At 36.4% G+C, this 22,015-nt stretch overlaps 1 protein-coding gene across 2 annotated transcripts in view; it reads left to right on the top strand.

Annotated features, from left to right (window-relative positions):
• The first annotated feature begins 479 nt into the window (after positions 1–479).
• Positions 480–22,015, top strand: part of LOC127850352 (Golgi-associated PDZ and coiled-coil motif-containing protein-like) — a 28,460-nt gene continuing 6,924 nt past the window's right edge. The window contains exons 1-8 of one of the 2 annotated variants that reach the window (XM_052383324.1): positions 480–702; positions 4,136–4,300; positions 5,699–5,874; positions 6,381–6,546; positions 9,105–9,200; positions 10,364–10,528; positions 13,636–13,727; positions 16,639–16,800. In XM_052383324.1, the coding sequence (XP_052239284.1) occupies positions 490–702; positions 4,136–4,300; positions 5,699–5,874; positions 6,381–6,546; positions 9,105–9,200; positions 10,364–10,528; positions 13,636–13,727; positions 16,639–16,800 (1,235 nt within the window). In that variant the 5' untranslated portion in view covers positions 480–489. Of the gene's footprint in view, positions 703–4,135; positions 4,301–5,698; positions 5,875–6,380; positions 6,547–9,104; positions 9,201–10,363; positions 10,529–13,635; positions 13,728–16,638; positions 16,812–22,015 lie in introns of both variants that reach the window. The other variant, XM_052383325.1, reaches the window with a different exon arrangement.

Raw genomic sequence — 22,015 nt, 5'->3', positions numbered from 1 at the left:
TTCTTATTTAGGATACAACTGAATTTTGTTAAAATGCATGATAAATGTATGGAAGCTGTGCGGTTGTAACTGATTTTCGTTCAGACAGGAAAAATATCGACACGTGTTCAAATACAAGAATTGTTTTTTTGGTCTAGGAGTTCCTGCTTAATTGTGCCTTTTTTATAAGAACCTGTAGAAAATCAGTGACTGATAATCCGCTAACATTTTTAAAAACCGTACTAATAAAGTAGACACGAATAGTCCTAAACTGAATGACTGTCAAAAATTTTAAACAGAGTCATTGTTTGCAAAACTTTATTTCAAAATATTGGTTCATATCAATTTAAAAGTATAGTAGAGAATAGCCGCTGCTGTGTTCTGTTGTCTTTTTAACTTGATATTTTCTTAGGGGTAAATAAACCTTGACTGGTCGCTTATTTATGTTATTTTTGTATTTCTGGTATCAAAATAGATGTCAACCAGACAAATTTGACGTTTTAATGGAAGATGGCGGCTGCAGTGTCGTTCCGGTGGTTGGAAATTTTAGAAAAAGAGTTTGACAAGGCGTTTGTCGATTTAGATCTGTTGCTCGGTGAAATTGATCCGGACCAATGTGAATTGACATACGAAGGGAGACAAAAAATGACTGCTCTAAGCGCAGCATTTGCTCAACTCTGTCATAAATCTCAGACGATTTTTCAGACAAATGCAAAATTAGAGGTATCATTCTAACAACACATTCAAAGTTACTTTAATAATTTAATGACGTAATTTAACAGTGGATACATCTCGTAATACTTGCTTTCAAACTCCTATGTGTTTAAATAAAAATTAGGAATGCTGACGTTTGTGTCGTACAATTCCCTCTTATCAATAATCAATCGTCTCCTCAGTGATTTTTTTCACCCAATTGGGAACGGGTCCGGTACTCATGCCATTGGGAAATTTTTTCGTTTCTTGAAATCACAAAATTGGAAAAAAAAAAACGCGTAGCAAAATCTTCAAATTGGGAAATGTCAAGTTGTGAATTGTACCAATTCGAGATGGGTATTAATATCATGACTTTGTTGAAGTTTTGTCAGCTTTAAATGACACAGGAAAGCCAGCGCCCTCTCACTACTTTGGGGGAAGGGGTTCACAGCACTTAGGAGGGGGAATTTTCTCGGGGTTTCCCTTTTTGGGCGATTTTTTTACTTACTCTCTCATTATTACATTTGTACATGTTTGCACTAAATTCATTGCATTTTTCATTATTTAGTATGTTTGAAAAGATTAAATTGAAATAGAATTGAGATATAATAATCATGAGATGAGACACATCTTTCCATTTAATTTTTTTTTTTTTTAGGGGGAATTTTTCCCTCCAAAAGGGGAAAAAAGTATACTTTTCAGGTGGGGGACTGCCGCCGAAACTCGGCGGCAGATTTGATAGATTGAGGGCCCTTAAAGCAACATTAACTTTCATTCACAGTCTTGCACAAACAACAACATGCTATCAGAACACAGACTGTTACGGAGTTCTCTGTTTTTATCTCCTTTAAATATATCAAGAATGATGTCTTTTTGTGCTGATGAGAGTCCAGACACCCGCAGTCTGCATAGCCTTATCTGAGCACTAAGTGCTTATTTTTGTTGCAGTGTACCGAGGGGAATGGGTGGACGAAACAGATGCCAAACTTTTTACGATATTTAAAACATTTAAGTAATTTAAAATATTTACCGGTAGCACCTTTTCATCACATATTCATCATCGTTATATTATCATCATTCCTATGACTGCTTTTGTAACAAAACACAACCTGCATGGGGCATCTAGTACATCTATTACTGTTAATCCGAATATTATACATGTCCGAAATATGTACACTTAAGTTGCCTTACCTGTTTAACTTTAACAATCCAAATTTTCCTTGTTGTTATCTGGTTTAAAAAACCTTATCAAATGTTTGTTAAATCCAGTTAATGCTTTCTCCATTATTGAATCACCATAACTTGTAATATGAATCGCCAGCTTTGAATTGAACGCGGGTTGAATGTTACACTTACAATATGTCCGCCATTTGCTATCTCGAAAGTCATGACGTAGCAATTTAATACTACTCGGATAATTTATATCTAATCGAGGAAATGTGTCTATTGTGTAGTTTTAGGACTTGTGAGTATAAAAATGATAACATACATGGTTTAATGTACGAATGTAATGTTAAATGTTTAAACCAGTAATTTATTGAGAAGTCAAATCGGCTGAAACTTAAAACGGTCTCGAAATACGTCAAGTTGGCGTTTTCAAGGATTGTTTACCCAATTTTGATTGGAATTTGTTGTATTTTTTCGGCAATTGGGTCGGGTCCGGTTCATTTTGGGAATTGGTCTGTAGGTCATTGGGAACGGGTCCGTTTACCGGACCCGTCCAAAGAAGGAAAAAAAAACAATGCTCCTGATATGGATAATTTTGTTTACATTAAGAACAAGGCACTCATGGTGACGTCACACGCATGCGCTCCGAGTTTTACATGTGCTCCGAGTTTTACATGCGCTCCTATCTTTACATGTTCACTAACATTACTAGGCTTGAAAATAAATATACAAACACATCTGCAATGAGGAAAAACCAAGTATAATTGCATTTCAAAATCTTAATTAAAAACGAAAATAACCCAAATGTATTCATATTCCATACATTTTGTTTGTCAGCTTTCCACATAAATTGCACAGGGAAGCAGACCATTGAACTTGTGTTAGGTTAACAAATTTATTTAAAGAACAACAACACTTTCACGTGCTCCCGATTTGCAGAAAATGTTGCATGAAATTCATTGCAGATTCTTACATAAAGGCTGAGCTCTCACATCGCATCAAGTTGGAAAACACCAGTCCCAATTGAAATCTATTTTTTTTTAAATCTTTAGTTTTATCCCGAAAATTGCTAGCTTCTTGCAATCAAGTATTTTCCCTTTTCGATGTGATGTCTCGATACCAGGTATAAACTACAAGTGTAGTGAATGTAATTGTGGGTGTGTGTACTGTCGATTTTGTGTGGTTGAATTCAACACGCTATAAATAAAAAAATTGACATAACATTAATGATTATATAATAATAAATCTTTGGAGGTTAATCATTTATTGTTTCATTGTTTGCATTAATTAAGAAATTTTGTTACTGGATTCCTTAACCTGTGGATACCAGCGGATATTTGAAAGATTGACCATACAGGGCTTGGGATCATAAGGGTAGACCTGGACCTCATATGTGACAAACAATAGATTTCAATTTCAAAGTTAATACAAATCTCTTTGTTGTAATTTTAAAGTAAATCATTTATAATTTATCCAAAACTTCAGATTTTCGTGCATTCTGTTTATTTTTATTATTTTTTTGGGGGGGTGGGGGGGGGGGTGGGTGGTTGTATACAACTTAAACTAAAGATTAAGTTGTAATTGCATCCAGCCTCTGAAGTATCTGACCTCTTTAGTATTATAAAATCATAAAATATGTTCATTTCTAACTAGTAACAATTTTACTGACAAAGAAAATGCAGTTGATCAGGAACTCCTTCACCAAGATGACAACTGGAAATTTAGTTTGTGCATGCAAGAACCAGTTGCCATATTAGCTCAGGCGTTGTGCTTATGATATCAGGTCCAGGTCCTGCACAGTTTTCCTCCTGAGTTTACTTTTATGGTGTAGAATTCAAAAGTCTAAGCCAAGAGTACCTGTAGGTGGCTCTTGAAAAGAGAGAGTAAAGAGATGAATTTAATGTCACTAATGTGAATGAATACGAACCAGTCTGCTCAGATGGTAGAGCGCTTTTTCAAAGGGCACACTTTTTTTTAAGGGTTTTCTTTAGGAAGTTGACAGACAACATATGCACTTAAATTGAACATGTTACAGAAATGATCAATTTTACACACATTAACAGTTTGTTATCTGACATCATGCTTTCCTTTACTGGGTTATACATGCTTCAGAAATATTACATGTTTATTGTGATGGGGGTTAAACTATTTTTTGTAAACCTTGTTTTATGTCCGTTGCATATTCTAGAAATGTTATATCATGTTTATATCTGAAGTTTACATACTGTCTACTTTTATAGTACACAGTACTGTGCTGTGATGAGACATGTATATCTGTCTGGTACACCCTCTGCAGGCTCAGGTGCTGGACCTAAAGCAAGAAACTGTGGAGCTTGTTGCCAGCAAGTCAGTCCTGGAAAGGGAGCTACACAATATGCTGATGCAGCTCCACTCCTCCCAGCTACAGCTGCAGGCCAGCAAGGGGCTCGAGGTGGACTCAGAGAGCATCAAGAAGAAACTGGTACTCAGAGGCTTATGCATATCATTTTTAGCTCTTCTGGCCGAAGGCCTGAAGAGCTTATGTCATGGCCTGGTTTCCGTCGTGCGTGCGTTAGACTTTTTCTTGTTTACGCGATAATGTCCACAGTTTTCATCCAATTCTTTTAAAACTTGTTCAGTGTCTTTATATTAATGAGGACTCGAACCCTATTGAAATTGGAGAAAAAGTCCAGAATTATCTCCCCTTGAATTTGAGAAAATTGTGAAATAAGGCTTGTTTACGCAATAAAGTCCACAGTTTTCATCCAATCGTTTCCCAACTTGCACAGTGTCTTTATCTGAGTGATGAGTCAAACCCTTTTGAAAATGAGCAATATCGAAGTTAAAAGTCCAGAATTATCTCCCCTTGAATTTGAGAAAAAAATGAAAATCTTCAACATTTTGCCATAACTTTGCAATATTGAAGCTAGCAACTTCATATTTGACATGCATGTGTATCTCATGGAGTTGCACATTTTGAGTGGTGAAAGGTCAAGGTCATCCTTCAAGGTCGAAGGTCAAAAAAAAAATCAAGGCGCAGAATGGGACATAGTGTTTCCGACAAACACATTTCTTGTTTGTTTATATATAAAATTCTATCCTTTTTAAACTTCAACGGATGTTTTATATCATCAAGGGCCAGAACCCCATTGAGAGGGAAGAAAATTTGTCCAACTTATTGTTGACAAGGAGCCATTTCAAGTTTAAATTTTACGTTTCTTCTTGTTTATGCAATAAATTTCCCATTTTGGGTCTGTTTATTTAAAACTTACTCAGATTGTTCATACTATCAAGGGCTTGAGCCCTATTGATTCCAGCCAGTAGAGCGATTCAGGCCCTCATGGGCCGCTTGTTAAGAGTCTAGTCATTGAACTAAGAAGTTTGACCAATCAAGTCCAATTTCTTATATTATTGCTTGAGACAAGAGAATCTCAGCATGTGAGTTCAGAGCCTTTTTATGATTGAAGGCTTTAAAATGAGCTGTTTTAGCAAGCAAATCCCAATTTCCTATATTATTGCTTGAGACAAGAGACTCCTAGAAAGTTGGTTAAAATACATGTATACAGACCAGGGCTGGCAGGCTTGTGCTTATTTCAATACATGTCAGTATACACATGTGCCAGGATGATACATTATTTGTTGCTGGTAGTTTATGAAGGAAATTTTCTGAGCATGTTGTAATTACAAAACTACCTTAGGTAGCACTGGTAAAATTATTCTTATGCCAATTATAATAACAAGAAAATTTGATTAAATGCATCCTTTAATTGAATGGCAGTAAAAGAAGAGTACATGTATATTATTTTGTCTGTCTGTTAATATGTTTTCTCAAAATGGCAATGAGAATCTATGCTGAAACTATGATTCTTCATAACTACAGGACATAGAGATGGAGTCTCGTGTATCAGATGCAAAGAATGAAGCACTGCTAGAGGCCCAAGCAAAGTCACTACAGAGGGAGAATACAGAACTTAGGCAGTACAGTCTGGCACTGCAGAGTGAAGTGTACGGGGCAAGGTTGGCAGCCAAATATCTAGACAAGGAATTGGCCGGCAGGTACGCTTTTATCTATCAGTAGGTGATACATATAATAGCCCCACATAAAATGGCTTCATTGGGTATATCAGTAGCTGATACATAGAAAGGCCACATAAAATAGCTTTATTGGGTATATCAGTAGATGATACATAGAAAATAACCCACATAAAATGGCTCCATAGGGTATATAAGTAGATGATAAATAGAAAATACCCACATAAAATGGCTCCATTGGATATATCAGTAGATGATAAATAGAAAATACCCACATAAAATGGCTCCATTGGATATATCAGTAGATGATACATAGAAAATACCCACATAAAATGGCTCCATTGGATATATCAGTAGATGATACATAGAAAAGCTCCACATAAAATGTGCCATTATATGACTGAAATAGTGTTAAATATGATAGATAATAATCCAAAACAGCTAAAATTGTTCTTGATTAGGTTTATCTCGACAGAGATAATCCAATTTAATAATAAAATAGTTCCTGATTCACTTGTTCCCAAATACAGAATCCAGCAGATCCAGTTGCTAGGGCGGGATATGAAGGGGGCAGAGCATGACAAGCTGTGGAACCAGTTGGAGGCGGAGATACATCTACACCGACACAAGACCGTCATACGTGCCTGCAGGGGTCGTAACAACAGGAAGAAAAGGCTCCCAATACCTCCAGGACATGTATGTGGCAATATTCTCGTGTTCTGGGCCCAGTATTAGAATCATTCGTAACCCTTGACAATTTTGACGCATATTTTGACGCGTTTGTAGTCCCTCAGAAAGTTAAATTGCATTAAGGGCCTTTCTTACTAGATTCACGTTTTAAATGCTTCATTTCCAACCCTTAGATACTGATGAGCAGCAAATAGCATAAAACATGAACAGCCTGTGAGTTACTTGCAGGCTGTTCTGGTTGTATGCTTGTTGCAAAAGCAATTTTAAGTTTGCTCCTTATGGGGGAAATGTTTCCACTTAGCTGAGTATTGAGAATGTCAGTCACCCCATAAACAATCGAAGATCTCAGGTATGAGCAGACTCGCATATTCTTGCTCAAATTCATGTTGAGTCAGACTCAAAATAAACAAAACAAAACTTGAACACCAAGTTGAGCATAATAGTCAAGTTTGTCTCAAAATTTAAAAAAAAATCAAAGTTGCGGCAGAATATTGACTTAAGTTTGTTAATGATATTAAGCTTTAATAGGTCTTGGGGATAATGCTTTTGCCCAATATGTTCGTGAAAAAGCATTATTGATGGGAAATTGATATAATAGAGGAATATAAATAGTGAGGTAAGTTTTTTTAGGGGATCATTGCCTGATTTGAAGTTGTTTAGCCGTATAACGGCCCGTACTGTATGAGGTAATAAATTTGGTTGTGTTTCACTCTGATAGAGGAGAGCTTGTAATTATTTATTAGGCAGAGTAGTGAAACAATTGTGAACTGGCAATGCACCAGATGCCAAAATATTTTAGAGTTTCATTTCTGAATGGTTGTATTTTTGTCCAAAAAAATGAAGTTCATTATTTGGATGATCACACCATGTGCTGTTATTGACAGTGTTGTATCACCATTTTGGGAATGGGGCTGGGGCCCTTTGGATGAAAAAAATCTCATCATTTTGACTAAAATTGATACATTAATTTTTTTGTTTTTGGCTTTCAAATGCAATGAAAGTGAGAATAAAAGTGATTTTACCGCTTTACTAGTTATGTTTAATCTAGAGTAGAACTTAACATTGTTATTTATAAAAAAAATGTATAGAAACTTAAATTGCAATTTTAAGGCAGGGAAAATGTTGGAAAAAAAATTGAGCTATTGTCATCACCTTGGCGTCGGCGTCCGGTTTAGTTTTGCGTTTAGGTCCACTTTTCTCAGAAAGTATCAATGCTATTGCATTCAAACTTGGTACACTTACTTACTATCATGAGGGGACTGGGCAGGCAAAATTAGATAACTCTGGCATGCATTATGACAGAATTATGTGCCCTTTTTATACTTAAAAAATTGAAAATTTGGTTTAGTTTTGTGTTTAGGTAGACTATTCCTAAAGTATCAAAGCTATTGCTTTCATACTTGCAACACTTACTAAATATCATAAGGGGACTGTGCAGGCAAAGTTATGTAACTCTGACTGGCATTTTGACGGAATTATGGGCCCTTTATACTTAGAAAATTGAAAATTTTGTTAAGTTTTGTGTTTTGGTCCACGTTACCCCTAAAGTATCATAAATATTGCTTTCATACTTGGAACACTCGCAAACTATCATAAGGGGACAGTAAAGGACAAGTTGCAAAACTCTGGTTGTCATTTTTACAGAATTATGGCCCCTTTTGACTTAGTAACTTTGAATATATGGTTAAATTTTGTGTTTAGATCCACTTGACTTCTAAAGTATCAAGGCTACTGCTTTCAAACTTAAAAAACTTTCATGCTATCATGAGGGTACTGTACCTGGCAAGTTGAATTTTACCTTGACCTTTGAATGACCTTGACTCTCAAGTTCAAATTATTAAATTTTGCTAAAATTGCCATAACTTCTTTATTTATGATAAGATTTGATTGATACTTTGACAAAACAACTCTTACCTGACATACCACAATAGACTCCACCCCACCCAAACCATCCCCCATGTCCCCCCCCCCCCCCCCCGAATCCCCCCCCCCAAAAAAAAAAGTTTTTTTTTTTTTTTAAAGATCATCTTATAAATGACCACCACACCCTCACACTATACCCTGCCCCAAACCCCCCCCCCCCCAAAAAAAAAAAAAAAATTGAAACGGTTAAAATACACAAATATTTATTTTTATTATTTTATTTTTGAAATACCGTCAAGAATCCCCCCCCCCAATTTTTTTTTTCATGTTTGGAAGATAATGTAATAAATGACCACACCCCCACACTATACACCCTCTCCACTCCACCCCTCCCTCATTTGTGATTGAAATTGAGATAGGTCCCTTCACCTTTAAAAATAAAAATAGATGAGCGGTCTGCACCCGCAAGGCAGTGCTCTTGTTTAGATTGGGAATGAGGCTGTATGGCCCCAAATTGGAGAGAAAAAAACACTGATTTACTTCTGAAATATGAATCCATAATTATTTAATTAATTTAGTAATGGATAATAAACAAGAACTGGTCAAATTCTTCATGAAAAGGCTTAGTGATTCTTCTATGACAAAAATAGTGGATTTGTTGACAAACATCTGGTATCTTAGTTTATGTAACTGTCTTTCAGGATTTCAACTCTCTGCGTCGAAGACACGGTCTTGGAGACGTAAGGAAGGTCAATCTGCACAAGGGGCCAGACGAGGGCTTGGGAATGTCCATCACGGTGAGTTGTTGTATTGAAATAAAAGTAACTGCTTAAAAACCAATCTCTAAAAGCGTTTTAATATTTTCATATTTCACCAATTGCTTTTACATGCAGGCATACATCTTACTGGGCTTTTGTTAGATTCCAAAGGCTAAGAGTCAAAACTGAATAGTAGGGTCCCATCTCTGAGATTCTGTCAGATTTGGTAAATTTTTTGCTGGCTATTCACCAAATAGTAGCTATACTACTCGCCCAAATGTTGCCGTTCGCATTAAAGTGAACATGTAACCTCCATATTTTCACTGTATCTACTACTGGTACTCAATGATGACTTCTCGCATGTATTTGGAGTCATTGTGTGAAGTCACTTACTTGTGCCCCCTTTTAAATTGGGTCAGGGAAACAGACAATATCTCAATGTCACTGTTTCTAATACAGGTATTCTATTCAATTAAGCATATTTATGTCGCTTTTTTGCAACAATTCCATTACTATATATGGGCCATGCTCTGTGAAAAGGGGGTTTAATGCATGTGTGTAAAGTGTTGTCCCAGATTAGCCTGTGCATTTTGCACAAGGTAATCATGGACAACACATTAGGCCTTTAATGGTATTTTTCGTTTACAGAAAGCCATTTTTTAAGCTAAAATCAAGTTTTTACGCATGTGCATTAAACCCCCTTTTCACAGAGCTCGGCTCATTTGTACTCATGATAATGAAATGCTACTTAGTTTGTATTGCATTTGGGGCAGTTGTGTCAAGGTGACGATTAGAAAAAGTAGAAAAAATGTTCCCCCCTCCCCCCCCAATACCTTTAGTCTGAAGATAGATATTGTGATGTATTTCTGTTTGTTGATGGCTTATATCCAGATCTTGATTGGAAATTAATTAAATTCAGCTCAATTAATTGGCCAAAATTGCATAGTTTAACAGATATATATATTGTTTTAGAATGACACATTGAACATGAAACATGTTAAAGTTAATGCATTTAAATTCTAATATAATAACCATTCAATATTTTCTTAAAGAACGATGCAAACTTCCTTTTTAAATTTCAGAAATAAAATCAATTGATTTGTAGTTCAACAATTGTGAATTTTGTTACATCTCTATAGAATATGCATTATTCATAATGCTTCCATAAAAACAGATTTTTATTTTCTGCTACTCTAACACAGGGTGGAAAGGAACATGGCGTGCCAATTCTAATCTCAGAAATCCATGAGGGGCAGCCCGCAGACAGGTGTCAGGCCCTCTATGTAGGGGACGCCATACTGGCGGTGAATAAAATAGATCTACGCAACGCCAAACATGCAGAGGGCGTAAAAATACTTTCCGAACAGGTACCCATTTATTTTGTTTCAACTTTTCATAATGTATTCTCTAAAAGGGTAATCATGTTAATAGAGGTTAATAAAAAGGATCTACTTAGTGTCACACATGCAGAATGAGTTTTAGTTACTATTGCAGCAATGTGATATAGAGCTGATATAATGCCCATACACTGTTACTATTGCAGACTGGTGATACAGAGCTGGTGTAATCCCCATATGATACACTGGTACTATTGCAGCAAGATGATATAGAGCTGATATATTTCCCATACACTGGTACTATTGCAGCAAGGTGATATAGAGCTGATATAATTCCCATACACTGGTACTATTGCAGCGAGGTGATATAGAGCTGATATATTTCCCATACACTGGTACTATTGCAGCGAGGTGATATAGAGCTGATATATTTCCCATACACTGGTACTATTGCAGCAAGGTGATATAGAGCTGATATAATTCCCATACACTGGTACTATTGCAGCAATGTGATATAGAGCTGATATAATGCCCATACACTGTTACTATTGCAGACTGGTGATACAGAGCTGGTGTAATCCCCATATGATACACTGGTACTATTGCAGCAAGATGATATAGAGCTGATATATTTCCCATACACTGGTAGTATTGCAGCAAGGTGATATAGAGCTGATATATTTCCCATACACTGGTACTATTGCAGCAAGGTGATATAGAGCTGATATATTTCCCATACACTGGTACTATTGCAGCAAGGTGATATAGAGCTGATATATTTCCCATACACTGGTACTATTGCAGCAAGGTGATATAGAGCTGATATATTTCCCATACACTGGTACTATTGCAGCAAGGTGATATAGAGCTGATATAATGCCCATACACTGTTACTATTACAGCAAGGTGATATAGAGCTGATATAATGCCCATACACTGGTACTATTGCAGCAAGGTGATATAGAGCTGATATATTTCCCATACACTGGTACTATTGCAGCAAGGTGATATAGAGCTGATATAATGCCCATACACTAGTACTATTACAGCAAGGTGATATAGAGCTGATATAATGCCCATACACTGTTACTATTGCAGACTGGTGATACAGAGCTGGTGTAATCCCCATATGATACACTGGTACTATTGCAGCAAGATGATATAGAGCTGATATATTTCCCATACACTGGTACTATTACAGCAAGGAGATATAGAGCTGATATATTTCCCATACACTGGTACTATTGCAGCAAGGTGATATAGAGCTGATATAATGCCCATACACTTGTATTATTGCAGCAAGGTGATATAGAGTGGATATAATGCCCATACACTGGTACTATTGCAGCGAGGTGATATAGAGCTGATATAATGCCCACACACTGGTGCTATTACAGCAAGGTTATATAGAGCTGATATAATGCCCATACACTGGCAGGGATGGAAACTAACGTTTTACAATTGGTTGCCCACACGGGCAACCATCTTTACTATTTTGGTTGCCCAGCTAAAGACTAACGAGCCCAGTACAATGTACATGTATTGTCATGTGTATCTAATACTTTCTTTAAATAAAAGATTACTGAACAAAATTGCTTACATAACACTCTTTCTGTGTATAATGTCTTAATATGAGTCTGAGTTGATTAATTTCCTTGGCCTTAATGAATAAATACTATTAAAATTATTTATCAACAGTCGCCAATTTTATTAAATGTTTAATTGTACTTGAATGTTTCAAGCTTAAAAAAGCTAGTTGCCCGGCTGGAATACCAACTTTTGAATTTAAGTTGCCCAGGCTAAAATCTACTTGCCCCGGGCTCACGGGAAACCACTAATTTCCATCCCTGACTGGTACTATTGCAGCAAGGTGATATAGAGCTGATATAATGCCCATACACTGGTACATTGCAGCAAGGTTATATAGAGCAGATATAATGCCCATACACTGATACTATTGCAGCAAGGTGTTATAGAGCTGATATAATGCCCATACACTGGTACATTGCAGCAATGTGATATAGAGCAGATATAATGCCCATACACTGATACTATTGCAGCAAGGAGATATAGAGCTGATATAATTCCCATACACTGGTACTATTGCAGCAAGGTGATATAGAGCTGATATAATGCCCATACACTGGTACTATTGCAGCAAGGTGATATAGAGCTGATATATTTCCCATACACTGGTACTATTGCAGCAAGGTGATATAGAGCTGATATAATTCCCATACACTGGTACTATTGCAGCAAGGTGATATAGAGCTGATATAATGCCCATACACTGGTACTATTGCAGCAAGGTGATATAGAGCTGATATAATGCCCATACACTGGTGCTATTACAGCAAGGTGATATAGAGCTGATATAATGCCCATACACTGGTGCTATTACAGCAAGGTGATATAGAGCAGATATAATGCCCATACACTGATACTATTGCAGCAAGGAGATATAGAGCTGATATAATTCCCATACACTGGTACTATTGCAGCAAGGTGATATAGAGCTGATATAATGCCCATACACTGGTACTATTGCAGCAAGGTGATATAGAGCTGATATATTTCCCATACACTGGTACTATTGCAGCAAGGTGATATAGAGCTGATATAATTCCCATACACTGGTACTATTGCAGCAAGGTGATATAGAGCTGATATAATGCCCATACACTGGTACTATTGCAGCGAGGTGATATAGAGCTGATATAATGCCCATACACTTGTACATTGCAGCAAGGTGATATAGAGCTGATATAATTCCCATACACTGGTACTATTGCAGCAAGGTGATATAGAGCTGATATAATGCCCATACACTGTTACTATTACAGCAAGGTGATATAGAGCAGATATAATGCCCATACACTGGTGCTATTACAGCAAGGTGATATAGAGCTGATATATTTCCCATACACTGGTACTATTACAGCAAGGTGATATAGAGCTGATATAATGCCCATACACTGTTACTATTACAGCAAGGTGATATAGAGCGGATTTAATGCCCATACACTGGTACTATTACAGCAAGGTGATATAGAGCGGATATAATGCCCATACACTAGTACTATTACAGCAAGGTGATATAGAGCGGATATAACGCCCATACACTGGTACTATTACAGCAAGGTGATATAGAGCTGGAGGTGATGTTTGTTGCCCCAGATGAAGACAGTGATGGTGACACTCATGATGGTGAGGAGGAACAAAGGTTCAGGTGAGAACCTGTGAAATTAACTGTTTATACTCTCTGGAATAATCCCTGTTTGGATGTTTATTTTTATGTCCCCCACTATAGTAGTGGGGGACATATTGTTTTTGCCCTGTCTGTCTGTCTGTCTGTTGGTCTGTTGGTCTGTTTGCGCCAACTTTAACATTTTGCAATAACTTTTGCTATATTGAAGATAGCAACTTCATATTTGGCATGCATGTGTATCTCATGAAGCTGCACATTTTGGGTGGTGAAAGGTCAAGGTCATTCTTCAAGGTCAAAGGTCAAATATATGTGGCCAAAATTGCTCATTTTATAAATACTTTTGCAATATTGAAGATAGCAACTTGATATTGGGCATGCATGTGTATCTCATGGAGCTGCACATTTTGAGTGGTGAAAGGTCAAGGTCAAGGTCATCCTTCAAGGTCAGAGGTCAAATATATGTGGCCCAATTTGCTTATTTTATAAATACTTTTGCAATATTGAAGATAGCAACTTGATATTTGGCATGCATGTGCATCTCATGGAGCTGCACATTTTAAGTGGTGAAAGGTCAAGGTCATCCTTCAAGGTCGGAGGTCAAATATATGTGGCCCAAATCGCTTATTTTATGAATACTTTTGCAATATTGAAGATAGCAACTTGATATTTGGCATGCATGTGTATCTCATGGAGCTGCACATTTTGAGTGGTGAAAGGTCAAGGTCATCCTTCACAAGGTCAAGGTCATCCTACAAGGTCAAACATCATATAGGGGGACATAGTGTTTCACAAACACATCTTGTTTTCTGCCTTTGTATGCCCCTGAAGGGAGGCATATAGAATCTAATTATCCATCTTTCCTTCTGTCTGTCAGTCTGTTTTGCTTCTTACGAAAGCTTAACTCAGGAAATATAGAAGGGATTCAAACTTTAATAATGTTAAGGAGAAGTGCAGTGAACAAAAATTATAACACTGTCTTTTTATGCCCCCCCCCCCCCCCTTCGAAGAAGAGGGGGTATATTGTTTTGTAGGGCTGCAACGAATCCAATTTTTTTTTCCGGATCCAAATCCGAATCCAAATAAGGTTTCTTCGGATTTTTTTCGGATCCGGATCCCTGAGATAAGAGAAAATTAGAAATTCTGTCTAAATTAAAGAAATCAATGTTTTAGAAGTAGATCTATAATTTGACTAAAAACTTTAAACATTTATTAACAAACAATTAACAATTAACAAAAAACATAACATATTTCTCGTTTAACATTGTAGCAATGTCAGAATAAAACGAAGCCTCAACACTTATTCACTTAATAGTTTGCTCGTTAACATACACTTTTCACTGTTCATGCAATTTGATGTTTGTTTTCACAATAATTAACATATCATCATTGTCCGCGTCCAGGCAAGCCCTATGAGCACTGATGAGGTCTCCTGCTGTGAAGAAGATTCCCTCACTGGGAATTGAGGTTCCTTGCATAACAAGATAGCATTTAAACTTAGTATATGACAAAAGATGATTGCAAGACAATACATGATGCAGGAACACAATTTGACATGTCGCAGAATTATGCAAAATTTACCTGAATAACATTCCATCCACACTGGATCCACTACCGTTGCTTTTAATACAACTCAGAAAGACAATAAGGATTGAAAACTTACTTATTGCCATTAGGAATTGCATTTGTAATGGGTAAATCCTCCATAATTTTGAATAAGTTTTGCTTTCGGCGCTCATTGCGGAATGTCCAATGACACTCTTAGACAATAAAAGCTGAAGGATCTCGAATGATCTGCTATTTGACTGTCACACGCCAATAAATATCGACTATTATACGTATCTTTTATTGTTTAAACAGAACCAGTCTGTATTAAAACAATATTTGTGAAAACAGCGCAAGATTACATACAACTATGAAAATTAATATTCGGAACCGAAATGTCCAGGGGTGGATCCGTACCCGAGAATCTGAAGTTGGATTCAATATCATCGGATATTTCGGGTACCCGTTGCAGCCCTATTGTTTTGCACATGTCGGTTGGTCCGTCTGTTGGTCCGTCAGTCAGTCTGTCCACCAAATGGTTTCCGGATGATAACTCAAGAGCGCTAAGGCCTAGGATAATGAAACTTCATAGGTATATTGATCTTGACTGGCAGATGACCCCTATTGATTTTCAGGTCACTAGGTCAAAGGTCAAGGTCACAGTGACTTAAAACAGTGAAATGGTTTCTGGATGATAACTCAACAACACTAAGGCCTAGGATCATGAAACTTCATAGGTATATTGATCATAAATGGCAGATGACCCCTATTGATTTTCAGGTCACTAGATAAAAGGTCAAAGTCACAGTGAAGCAGTAAAATGGTTTCTAACGTATTCACACAATGGCTGCCACTACAACTGACAGACCTTGTTAGGGGCATGCTTGTTTTACAAACAGCCCTTGTTTATTAATTTGTATGCCCCCAAAGGAGGGCATATAGTGATCGGACTGTCCGTCCGTTTTTCCATCAGTCTGTCTTGCCGTCACACTTTGCGTTTAGGTTTTGCGTTTAGGTTTCGAAAAATGCTCATAACTTCTATGTCGCTTCAGATAGCTACTTGATATTTGGCATGCATGTGTATCTCATGGAGCTGCACATTTTGAGTGGTGAAAGGTCAAGGTCATCCTTTAAGGTTAAAGGTAAAAAAACAAATCCAAGGAAAGTAATAAGGTTCAAAGGGAAATAATTATCTGTACCTTCCAAATGAAAAAAATTTTTTTTATAAATCGAAGCGGCGCAGAAGGGGGCATTGTGTTTCTGACAAACACATCTCTTGTTATTTATCATTTTAAACAACAATAAATAAAGTTTGTGTTAGATAGAAGAATACCCATATATCGTTGCATGTAAAGCGTAGCTCTCAGATTTCATAAAATATCTTTTGCAGGTATCGAATATACGATGAGGAAGTTGCAAGCCAGGATAATGAGTACGGGAGTCGTCTCCGAATGAATTCTCTAGACCATATTGACAATGGTGCAGCTGCTGGACAGACTAACAATCTCAACTCCAATCCACCAACACCCACATCAAACTCACAACCAGCTAGGTGAGTTTTAGGTGATAATTATTATCTCTGTCATTTTGTTAATCAAAAAAGTGTGATTGTTTTCAGTGCTTTCATGTATGATAATTTTTACCATTTTACTCTCTTATGTTTAGTAATATCAAGCTTGATCATTTAAAATAAATGAGTAAAAAGGGTTATAAAAATTAAAATCATAACCAAAAAACTAAATCTGATAGACTCAGAAATGCAAGCCTTTGTGTAAGTTTTAACTCTTGAATTTTCAAGTTTAGTGAAAGCCCTGAATTATTACCATGGGAAAAGATATGATCTTGTTGGATTGCTTAACCTCTCTTGCAAAAAAGTCAAATTTAAACTAACAATGTTTGTTTGGTTTCTTTAATAATTGATGTTAATTTTGTCAGGCTTAAAGATAATAGGTTCTTAATTGAATTGAATTTGAAAGTTAATGAGCCTAAGCTGTGGGAAAACCTAGCCTAATGTATGTGCACAAAATGTAATCCCTTATGAGCCGGTGCAGTCTGCACCGGCTAATAAGGGATTACACTTACCGCTGAATCAAAATTTTCGTTTTAACAAACTATCTTCTAAACAAAACATAAAACAGTATAGGAAAAAGTGTTGTCCCTGATTTTCCTTTGCCGACTGCACAGGCTAATCTGGTACAGTACCATGTGCAGATGCATTAAGCCAGGTTTTCACAGTTTCATGGTCCAAATATAATCCTTTAATTGATAATTTTACAGTCTAAGCTAAAATGTAGCGGAATAAACATTATAACATACATTTTTATTCATAATATATTTGTTGAAAATAATTTATGTAACATGTCTTGTTTAGAAGGTAACACGTGGTGAGGCACATTTTTAATTTCCTTGGTTGGAAGTTTTCTTTTATGTATACTAGTATTTCCTATATGTATCATAGCTTGGTTCTAATACATTTTTTGCTAGTTTCCAAGTATGCTGTTGTCGAGTCAACTTGAGTGATGGTTATTTTAAAAGTGTTCTCATTTGTTATGCTCCCCCAAAATTTATTTTGGGGGGAGCATATAGTCGCCGCTTCGTCTGTCCGTGTGTGCGTCTGTCTGTCTGTCTGTCTGTCCGTGCACAATTTTTGTCCGGGCTATGTCTCAGCAACTAATGACCGGAATTCAATGAAACTTTATAGGAAGCTTCACTACCAAGATGACATGTGCATATTATCAGCGGGTTCTGGTCGGATGATTTTTATGCTTCCGAAAATATTTTTGGTGGAGCATATAGTTGCCAGTTTGTAGTTCCGTTATTCCTTACTTCCTTTCTTCTGTCACACTTTTGCTACCGTTTCTCATAGCGCCTTCAATACTTTACCAATTGCTTTCATATTTGGCATGTAGATACCTAGCATGAACTTCTACCTTTTGATGAGGTTTGAGGTCACTGGGGTCAAGGTCACTGAGGCTAGTAATACATTTCCTTCTGTCACACTTTTGCTAATGTTTCTCATAGCGCCTTCAATACTTTACCAATCGCTTTCATATTTGGCATGTAGGTACCTTGCATGGACCTCTACCTTTTGATGAGGATTGAGGGCACTGGGGTCAAGGTCAAGGTCACCGAGGCTGATAATAGATTTTTTTAGGTGGTTATTAACAGATAGATTGACAAAGCACATCATCGGGGAGCATCCATCAGTTTCACTGATATTCTTGTTCACAGAGTTATGGCCCTTTGAAATTTTTAAAATTTTCCATTAACTGTATATATAGTGCAATTCTTGTCTGGGCTATTTCTCAGCAACTAATGACCGGAATTCAATGAAACTTATGGGAAGCTTCACTACCATGAGGAGATGTGCACATTATCAGAGGGTTTTGGTCGGATGATTTTTCACAGAGTTATGGCCCTTTTATCTGAATATATAATGCAATATTGTGACCAAAAAAAACATTGGGAGCGACGGAGACGGTTTCTTGTTTTTAATGTATCTTTCATATAATGTCAAATTATATTTATATGTTGGAAGTATTGCATTTCTGTTGGCCATAATTTTAACAATTTGGCCAATATAATGAAAACACTCAAAACTGATATGTTGAATAGACGCAAACTAACAATCTTCAAGTTTATGCGTAAAGTGTCGTCCCTGATTAGCCTGTGCAGACTGCGCGGGCTAATCTGGGTTGACAATATCAGCTCAAGCATTAAACCCCTTTTTCACAGAGCATAGCCCATATCAAATGTGCACTGGAAACTTTCTAAACCAGCCATACCCATGACAAACATATTGGTGTTGTTTGGGATAGTCATTAATGTTGTGAGGTTAAGTGATTTATCATAGTGTCTGATGAATTATTGAAACACGCAGAAGTTAAACAGTTGTTATTCTTTTATTTATCCTTATTTTACATCTGTCAGTAGAAGATCATTTTAACTAACGTCTAAAATTTAACTAACATGTTGAATTCAAATATTGAGTGCACATAAATTATTATACACTTTTAAAGCAAACACCCATTACTCTGAAACAATATCGTGGTGTGGGGTATTTTCAACTGTGTAAGGTTTCTATTGATTTATTCTCATAACGATGCAAAAATAAACAGAAATATTATTTTGGTTATTCAAAATAATAATCATAATAATTATAATTTGTGATCACAATATATATGTTGTTCTGAGTGTGTTATCTGTTGTGTATTGTCTGTGGTCAACATTTGCCTTTTTGAACAATCTAGGGGTTGCATATTAAGAACATTAAGTTTTTAACTTAATTGTTCTTAGCTTAATTGCATCCAAAGCCTAGGGCTTATAGCGACGATCTCAAGTCTGTTTCATGGTTAGAACCAGTGTTTTGCATTATGGGGGCAGATCTAAAGAACACTCCACAGTGTTGATTGAAACCATGACAGCCGGGTTGCTACGGAGAACATATCCATTTTTCCACTTCAACATAAGACCATTTTTCCCAAGGATATATTGGCAGAGTTCAAAACTGGGTTCTGTGGGATCACAAACTAGGTAAGGCCACGACTTTTTTTTTTATTGGTTTACAAAAATTATTTTGAAAATGGTCCATCGGGCGGTCGAAAAAAAAACAAAAAAACACATCATTGGAAAAAAAAGTTAATGCTAATAACATCAGAACAAAGACAACATATCTTTTATAACCTTAACACAGAGACAAAAAATCAAATTATGCAATGAAACACATCTATATCTTCAAATGAAATGAGTCCTAACAGCACCTTATGTAACATCAGGCAATTTGAAACACTCCATTACATGACATGCGTTCTTCTCCCATTAAAACGAAAAACTGCGCTTCATTTCCATAATTGGATGCGCACCATTACGCAATGCGATGCCCGTTGCATAAATCTTATATAAGATAAACTACTCATACACAAATTACCCGGTATGTGTTTGCTCTTACTCGACTTATGAGATCGTACATGAAAAAAAAATCGAGGTAGATCGATCCATGCGTCGTCGCGGTAATGTTTGTCAAAGTTGTTGTTGCCATGAAAACTCGTTGATTTACAACGCAAAACGTCTTATTTGAACTGACGCGAATTAATTTAATCATATTTGTCAACTTCGCTTTTGCTTTATTTTGATAATTTAATCCAAAGTTTAATGTTAGCAAGTGTTTTTTTTACTGGAATTGTAAACAAGGAGTCAGTTAAAGTCTTCCGAAAATGTGCAGTCTGTGTGAATTGACAGTTTGACGTCATCAAAGGAAAGCCGCTTTCTGTCGGAAGCAATAAAGCGACAAATTTCGCGCCGAAAAAATTGGCTTCCTTTGTCTAGCAATCAACATGCCGATCCAATCGTGTGTTTGTTTCTCAATTGCAATCCTCCAATTTAATAAAAGCACGTGCATAGCTCCGCCTTCGAATCTTTTGCAGAGAACGGAGGCGGAGTTTAACGGTTAATTGAGCTAGTGTTTTACACAAGTTGAGTTCCGATTTGCCGAAATTACTCGGCCCTAAGCATTGAAACGACAAATACATTTATCAATGATTTTCCGAGATATACCGATTTGTTCCGATTTCCAAACTTTCTGTACAGTTCCTATAAACTATGGCGGACGTGTTTACAAAATTCCTAAACACATATATCGTAAATAATGGCAGTGTTTTATTGGATTATTTATACTTATTATCAAATACTATCGGGTTTGTTTAATATAATTAACATGTTAAACAATATAGTTGCGTCACAGACACGGAAATAAATTTTGATGGGGTCGACATTTGACTGACGCTGATTTTCTTATTGTCTGTAATTTTTACTCGGAATAAATTTTGAGAAGTGCCCATAAAAGGACTGGTACATAATGTGTCACATTGAAAAATATCCCGATCTCTGCAATATATGTGAACCAATCGTTGATTGTACTTACTTGATTTTATTCGCAAACGTACTCAAACCGGATCGTTTTCTTCTCATTTCGCTCATTTTGAAGTGCGGTCGGGAATAAAATATTTTAAAAAAAGACGATTTTCCGATTTTATTTTTTTTCCCATTTTCCAAAAATTAGGGTCGGCGGTTTTGTAAACCAAGAAATATAAAAGTCGTGGCCTAACAAAGTTAAATTAAGAAAAAAGCATTTGAACACTACAGGGCACATTTATTGCCTGATGAAACTTATTCTGAATATTTGCCCAAAATGTGTGCAAAATTTGGTTTGGTGGTGTCTTAAACAAGGTCATGAGGTAACATTTAAGAAAAAGCTTGTGAAGCTGTGAACACTAGATACCACATTTATCACAAATTCTTCATACTGGTAGTAAAACCATTGTATCACATAAGTCACATTTGTTACCCCTAATCATGAAACTTGTTTAGAACATTAAAAAAATGGTTTTGTAATGATATCTGGGCTGAGTACTAAAATGGTTGTGGTTTGTTCACCAGTCAGCTGTCTCACTAGGATTTAAAAACTGGAGTCCTTGTACTCCTTACTTGGGAAAAGTAGGAGTCCAAACATAAAAAAGTAGGAGTCCAAACGTAAAAAAGTAGGAGTCCAAACGTAAAAAGTAGGAGTCCAAACTTAAAAAAGTAGGAGTCCTAACATAAAAAAGTAGGAGTCCAAACTTAAAAAAGTAGGAGTCCAAACGTAAAAAAGTAGGAGTCCTAACATAAAAAAGTAGGAGTCCAAACATAAAAAAGTAGGAGTCCTAACATAAAAAAGTGGGAGTCCAAACGTAAAAAAGTAGGAGTCCAAACATAAAAAAGTAGGAGTCCAA

This window comes from Dreissena polymorpha, chromosome 11, assembly GCF_020536995.1.
Source record: "Dreissena polymorpha isolate Duluth1 chromosome 11, UMN_Dpol_1.0, whole genome shotgun sequence".
Taxonomy (NCBI): Eukaryota; Metazoa; Mollusca; class Bivalvia; order Myida; family Dreissenidae; genus Dreissena; species Dreissena polymorpha.
This window is presented reverse-complemented; position numbering and strand designations above follow the sequence as displayed.